Consider the following 7,168-nt stretch of genomic DNA (forward strand, 5'->3'; position numbering starts at 1 on the left):
TTTTTGATGGGGAATCTGAGCCTTTTTTTTTTTATGCCTCAAATCTATAGGTGGATGCCAGCTTGCATGTGGATTTAGTGTAAATGGACTGACGTCCTGTGTGTGTCATGTCCTCTCCTCCAGGCTGCTCTTCCCACTTCCCTGATCTGGGGAGAGGCCAGTCGGGCTCTTCTCTCACAGACACTTAGTAAATGTCGGTAACTTACAGGAGCCGGGCGGGGCTAAGCCACCAGCTGCCTGCAGATTTCCCAGCCCTGCCTCCCGCCCTGGCTCCTCCCTCCCGACTGGGCAGGGCGGATGCTGTGGTTATTGGCGTTCCTATGGTGCTTTCCGCTCTGGGGCTGGCTGAGTGGAGGGATGAGTGGGGAGAGATGCGAAGATGTGTGGCATGAAGCCCTCTTTATCCCGACAGCCATCCCTGCCCCGGGATGGGGGTATCCGTAGGCCTGTGCTCCGGCCCCAGTTCCACCACACACTAGCTGTGTCCTCCTCAGGGCCACGTTCATTCCTCTTGTGTGAAAGGAGGGGGCTTGAAATTAATGATCTGTGGGGTGACCCTTATAGACCTAAAGTTGTGATTCTTAGAAAGAACGGAAAGCATTCCTCAAGAAGCGAAGGCTCCCCCATGAAGCCACACCTGTTCCCACGTTGGGCCGAGGTGCTAGGTCCTGGGCAGGAAGGTGAGGTTAGGCAGGAGGCGGGCGGTGAGAGCGGTGCCTGAAGCTAGGCTTTCTGCCTGAAGAAGTAGTGGGAGTGCGCAGTCGTGAGGTGCAGGCTGATCCACCTGCCATCAGGGGGCGCCTGCAGGTGCTGAAGGATCTGGCCGGGCTCACCTGTCCTCACTCTCCAGGCACACGGCCCCTCTCCTCTCTCCCCTCTCTCCGCCATCACTCAGGATCACTCAGGCTAGGCGGCCAGGGGCTTCCCTGGCTTTGTTCTGTGGCCATTTTTAGACTCTGGGTTCCTGTAGAAGCTGCTCTTCCCTTCAGTTAGGGTATAATGCAGGGTGTGGTGCAGGGTGCGTGGGGATGCTGGGGAAGTAGGGTGTCAGTTTTCCCCTTCTCGCCTCACTGAGGAGTGTACAGGGCATTTTTAGTTCCCCTTGACTTGCCTGTCTACCCAAACAGCAAAATCAACAGCCACCAGAACCGGGGTCAGCGTGGGCCACTGAGGCTAAGCAGCACCAGAAGGCTGTGCAGAGCCGGGCAGCAGCGTCCTGCGTGTTCCGTCCCCAACACAGGGGCTGTTTGTCCCGAATGCCCTCCAGACTGGGGCCCAGACAACGAAACTGCCCTTTGTGCAGAAGTCCTCTTCCCCTTGGACGGCGACAGATGGATCCTTCCATCTCCCCCCGGGGTGGAGGGGACAGGGTGGCCTGTGGCGAACCCTGCATCCTCTTGAGCAGAACCCGGTCGCTCAGAACCGCCTCCCGCTTATCCCGCGTCCAAACACGGCTTGTGTTCTGCTAGTGCAGCCACCAGTCGGAGCTGCTCGCGAAACTTCTTGGCAAAAGCCTCAGCGATGCTCCCAGCTCCTCTGCGGGCTCATCTCGCCCCATCCCAGGGGAGGTGGCCGGAGCGCGTCCAGTGCCTTGTGTGAATTCCCGTGGACACCCAGAGTTCTGGGGCGTGGGGTTTGTGCAACAATGTCGATGAAATGTGCTGTTTCCCTTGCAGGCTTTCACCACCTTCCTGTGCCTGTACGGCATGGTGTGGTACGCGGAGCACTGTGGTCACCGGGGAAAGGTACGGCGGGGCAGAGGCTGTGGTCCCCGTGGTCACCGTGGTCCCCGTGGTCAGGGCAGCTGAGCGGAGCCCAGCGCCGGTTCCTGGGGAACACGCTGCGGCCCCACCCTGTAGAAACTGAACCAGCCCAGCATTCACTCCCTATCGGTGGCTGTCTATGCTTGTCACTCCTTGTTCCATAGTCAGAGTATTTATCCTCCTTTTGTGAGAGGTTTAGAACTTAATTGTTTGCTAAAGCGTTGTGGGAAGGGCCTGGATTGCTTTGGGGAAGGCTGCCTCTTATTCCCAGCCCTTCCACTTTGTCCCGGCCTTCTCCGTGCCCCAGCCTGGGATTCTCCTTGCAAAACGCCTGCCTGCCCACCTCGAGTAGACACGAGGATTAACGAGAGAATGGATGTGTGCGGGCTTAAAGCGCTATAGCAGTCTTGTCAACTGTAATTTTTTAAAAAATAACATCTTCGCCCTTTATTCATACCTTGAGTCTAAGGAACTAAAGGTACTTTCTAGAAGCGTATTCTGCATCACCTGGGAGAGGACCTTGGCTGAGAAATAGAAGCGCGAGGAGGTCCTGGCGTGGGGTGGGGTGACCCGAGCCGCTGGGGGAGGGCAGAGCCTGTCGCTTGCTTGCCCGCCATGTCTTCCCAGGGAGGACTGCAGATTCCTCACTAAGCCTGCCCGCCTCTCTCCCCAGACCTTCTCCGAGTGTGAAGACGGCAGCTACAGCCCAGATATTTCCTGGCCTCACGGGAAAGGGACAAAAGGTATCTCTTCTTTGCTCACTGTTTAAACTTTACTGGCTCCTGCCCTTCCCAAGGCCCAGTAAGGAAACTGAGTCAGTATTTCGCTTCTGCCTGTTGATAAGCATGTGCCCTGAAGGGTCTCAAGCTTACTCATCGCGTGCCTCCGTGCCTTCTAAGAAAACATGCCACGTGCTCGTAGGATCTGCCCCGGAAACTTGCTTAAGAAGAGGCACCGCCAGTTCTGCCTCTTCTGAGGCAGGCAGACGTCACCAGGCCCGCATAGCTCCAGCTTCCTGCCAGGAGTGTTCTTCTCCCGGCTTTGTCCTGAGTGAGAGGGTTAGGAAGGACTGTATGCCGAAGGGGTAGATGGATGGACCCCTTTACCCCAGAGGCAGGCCAGTGGGAGAGGGATTTCAGTGGTGAAGTCAGGGATCTCCCGCTGGCCTCTCTCCAAGGAGCGTTCGGGGAAGATTTGGGGCCACCTGGTTATTTTAAAGAATTAGGGACATGAAGTAATGACACTGAGGACACTCCACTATGAGCCCACTGGGAGGCCTGACTGAAGGAGAGAAATAAGCCAGAGGCTGAGTTTTAGCTCTGAGAATGGCCCAGAATGCAGTGGGCCGGGGAGAGGAAGGTGCAGTATCCTGGTTGCCCCCCGAGTTCTTTTGGGGTCAAGCCTCTCCGAGCTCTCCCTGGGGGAGACACTGGCATACACTCCGCTGCTGCATTGCCAGCACCCCCATTGACATGGTTTCCATTCTCATTGCCCCTCCCTTGTGCTTTGATTTCATTTGTACGCTCACTTCTGGTTCCCATCACCATTCACCCTGCACATCCTTCTAGGGGATGCCAGCCCATTCCCCCCAGGCTGTGTGCCCTGCCTTCCCAGGCACCAGCTGAAGCTGAACTGGGAAAGGCCCCCTCTCTTCTAGACAAAGGGAAAGGAGGGCTTTTGCGTTACTGTGCAGCCAACCTCATCCCCCTTTATGGCCTGAATCCACCCAGCAGTGAGGGTCACTGTGGGCTCAGCTCTGGGGTGTCCCTGCTGTGCCTTCGTATATTAATGAGGCCACTAGGTGGCGCACAAGGATCAGTGGAAGAGCCTGCACTTCACCCACAGGCCTAGGGCAGCTGGGCAGCTGCAAATCTGAGTGAGCCCGGGAACCCCAGTGCCCACGGTGACCCCAGCGCCCACGGTGACAGTGACCTGTACCGGTTCCTTTGACCAGGTTCTGAAGACAGGCATCCAGGCAACAACGAGAGCCATTCTTCCAGAAGAAGGAACCGGCATTCCAAGTCAAAAGTCACCAACGGCGTTGGGAAGAAATGAAGACCTGGTTAATCCGCGTGTTCCGGAGCGTGCCTAGGACCGAGGGAAGCGGAGCCATTGCACCTCCCGCGAGAGGGCGACACGGACAGTGCGGACGGGAGGAGGAGAGGGGACTCGGGGGGTGTCATCATCTGAGGGTGCAGTCTTTCCCACAGACCGGCCACAGCAGGCAGGCACTGCCTGGGGCCCTTTGCCAAGGCGGGTCTCTTCAAGGTCAGCACTTGGCATGCGGTCACCAGTAGCAAGCAGGACGTGTTGGAAGGAAAAGGTCGCTGTCCTCACAGCCGCCAAGAGCCGCGTGCGCGGGCGAGTCCTGTGGGCACTGGGGAAACTTCGCTCGCCAGGGCGTTGGCCGTAGAGCGGTGCACGGCCCCAGGTGTTAGGAATCTGCCTCTCCATCCGATTGGTTTACACTCAGGCCGCTTGTCTGTATTTTATTTTGTTGTTATTTGTTTTTAAGTCACGCTGCTTAACCACCTTCAGAAGCCACTGCTGGAGCTGAACGGGGGAGGCCCCCTCTCTTCTAGACAAAGGAAAAGGAGGGCTTTTGCGTTATTGTGCAGCCAGCCTCGTCCCCCTTTGTGGCCTGAACCCACCCAGCAGGTGTGACCCAATCTGGGGAAAGGTTAGCGGCCTGCGCAGGAGCCTGGGCTTCGGATCAGAACCGGTTTGTCCCAGTCGGACCCTCACTGTCCACACTCACCACAGTGCGCTCCGTGGACCTGCTGGAGGGGCCGCGCTCGCCCCCCACAGCCAGGTGCCTTTACGTTTCGTTTCCTTCCTCCGTGGCGTGTTGTGACACTGTCTTTTGCTCCCTGTGAGGTGCTGGTGAGTTGCCCTTCTCCACGCCATGCTCCGGAGTGCTCTCCCCACAGCTCCGCGCCTCTGGCGGCTCCTGTTCCCAGTCAAACAGCCCACATTAAAGCCTGTCCAAGACCTGTCTGCCAGGTGCTCATTCCTCTGCCTCCCGCTGGTCTTTCCCACCGCTTCCCAGCAATCGGTGTGTTTTCTGGGGACTCTGGGAGGTTGTGACTGTCAGTGTTTTATGTAGATGTACAGAAAGCCGCTGAAAGCAGGCCTTTGGTTCCCTCCTTTCACAGAGCACCGAGGTTTCGATGTCTTTTCTCCCTTTAAGGCAATCTCTACCCATGGAAGTGTCATGTTTTTCTTTTTCTGCAGAAGAATCCAGGGTGAAGGGGTTCAGTGAGTCATGCACGCCGGGTCACAGCCTGTGACCCGGCCTCTGGCGGCCGCTTGGTTGAGGGTCAGTGAGGAAGGGCCGCCGCTCGGGCTGCGTGCGCTGTGTGAGCAGCGGCCATGGGAGCACCGAGGAGAGGCAGCGAGCTGCTTGTCTCAGAAATGCGCCCACCGGCCCGGCTGGTGTGGCTCGGTGGTTGAGCATTGGCCCATAAACCAAGGGGGTTTCTGGTTGGGTTCCTCAGGGCACATGCCCAGTTGTGGGCTCCATCCCCAGTAGGGGGTGTGCGGGAGGCAGCCGGTTCATGTTAGTCAATGTTTCAATCTCCCTCTCCCCTCCTCTTTCTCTAAAAATCAATTAAAAACATGAAAAGAGAATAAATGCGCCCACGGCACTGTTAGAACCCAGCCAGCAGGCCTTTGGGAGACGGGCGGGGAGGAAACAGTGTGGCCGTTGAATGTAGTGCATTTGTTTGCCCCGCACTTTGCCATCGGGCACCGAGTGCTTCTGTGTCTCCTGCACATGCCTGCCTCCGCCCTCCTCCTCTCCGGGGCCACTTCAGAGTTTGCAAGTCTGTTTCCGGGGGAGTCGGGCCCCGCGCCTTCACGCCCTGGCTGGTTGTGAGCTGGTGGATAGCTCGGCCCCACCTGAGAAGCCAGGGAGAGGCACCTGTTGGCACAGGGGGTGACCCTGCCTTTCCTGTGGGCTGTGCAGAAAGCCAGTGCACACGGGACCGTTGTCCCTCCGCGGCCTGTACGAACCGGCCAGGGAAGTCCTCAGACGCTCTCCACGCCTTTTCTTGGAGTCTAAGCTTTTCCCAACCCCTTTCCGTAAGCACTCCCGACTCCAGTGGTCACAAGGCCGGTGCTCTCCATGACCGGCCAGCCCCACAGCCCCCTTCCTCCTGGAAGCCATACTGTGCGTTTGGCCTGCTTTCCCCACCCGTTTCCATGGCAATGGGCCTCACACTGGTGGAAATGGAATGCATGTTTCAGAGACCTCATTTAATATGGGACATTATTTGCAAATCAGCACACGCTCGTCATTTACAAACTGTCCTCCCAAAAGCCCACTATTTTAGACGGAATTCAGGAAGAATGTTGTATGTATTTTTCTCCTTAAGTAGCATTGCCCTGAGCGTTAGATGCTTTTCCCTTCTTGTCATTGTGGGTCTTTCCGTGGCCTCTCCCGGCTTTTCTGTCTGTTTCCCATTTGTGAAAGCCGGAGCCAAACTGCTCCCTCTGCGAAGCCGGACGTTTCATTGACCCGTTGAACATTTCGATGATAAAAGACATCCTGTAAATGCCAGTCTTATTTGCGCTAGGACTTGTGCGGGCAGTAGCCACCCAGGAGAAATAAAATAAGATTCTCTGCACCTGTGGATCTCCCGCCGAAGCCGCTTCGAGGCCCTTCTAAGTGATGCCTCTTGTCAAGACTCCGCCTCTGGGATGGACCCGCTGTTCTGTGTACAATAGTGCACGCAGGCAGGCCCTCGCCGCGGGAGGTTGGACACAGAGAGGAAGGCCAGACGCGAGGTGGAAAGGAAGAAACCCATTGAAAGCCAGACTGAAGCGAGCACTTCAATCGCGGATCTCACTTGCGTGCCCTTCGAGTTCCGCTGGGGGAACTCCTGGCTGACACAGTTCGGCAGGCGGGCTTCCCGTGGAGCCTTGTGATTGTTAGGAAGACTGGGAATCCCACAGGCAGCCTGTTGCAGTCTGGAATATCTCCCATTTATATGGTTAAAATCAAGGTCAGCCAAGACTTCTAAGTTCATCGGGATTTCATTGCAAACCCACCTCTCCTTCAGGTGTGTTCACTGAAAGAATTAGGTGTGGGATTTTGTTCTCACGGGGTCAGCCTTAGTCATGGCGAGGACCACTCTGCCGCAGTCGGCTTGCCCATAATTAGATATTCACAGCTCTTCCCCGTGTCACATTTTATTCTAAAACTGATGCCACAACAATCACAGGTGACAATGCTACAACCATTGCAGATGAAGTAAAATTTTAATTGAACTTCGGAATTATCTTTGATGCAATACATACGGCTTTTTTATTTTGCCATCTTCTGTGAACTTAAAGGAATTATGAGTGTCTACAAAAGGTGGGCTGTGACTTTTTAGTTTGTAGGGATGCTAAGAGGTAAAGTC

The 7,168-nt window shown here is 56.2% G+C and overlaps 1 protein-coding gene across 14 annotated transcripts in view; it reads left to right on the forward strand.

Annotated features, from left to right (window-relative positions):
* PTDSS1 (phosphatidylserine synthase 1) overlaps positions 1 to 4,775 on the forward strand; it is a 48,837-nt gene extending 44,062 nt beyond the window's left edge. For all 14 annotated transcript variants that reach the window (XM_036337787.1, XM_036337788.1, XM_036337789.1 and 11 more), the window contains 3 exons: positions 1,677 to 1,745; positions 2,437 to 2,506; positions 3,718 to 4,775. In XM_036337787.1, coding sequence (XP_036193680.1) covers positions 1,677 to 1,745; positions 2,437 to 2,506; positions 3,718 to 3,818 — 240 coding nt within the window. In that variant the 3' untranslated portion in view covers positions 3,819 to 4,775. The remainder of the gene's footprint in view (positions 1 to 1,676; positions 1,746 to 2,436; positions 2,507 to 3,717) is intronic.
* Positions 4,776 to 7,168: the final 2,393 nt, after the last annotated feature.

The sequence above is a fragment of the Myotis myotis genome, unplaced genomic scaffold (genome assembly GCF_014108235.1).
Source record: "Myotis myotis isolate mMyoMyo1 unplaced genomic scaffold, mMyoMyo1.p scaffold_m19_p_16, whole genome shotgun sequence".
NCBI lineage: Eukaryota > Metazoa > Chordata > Mammalia > Chiroptera > Vespertilionidae > Myotis > Myotis myotis.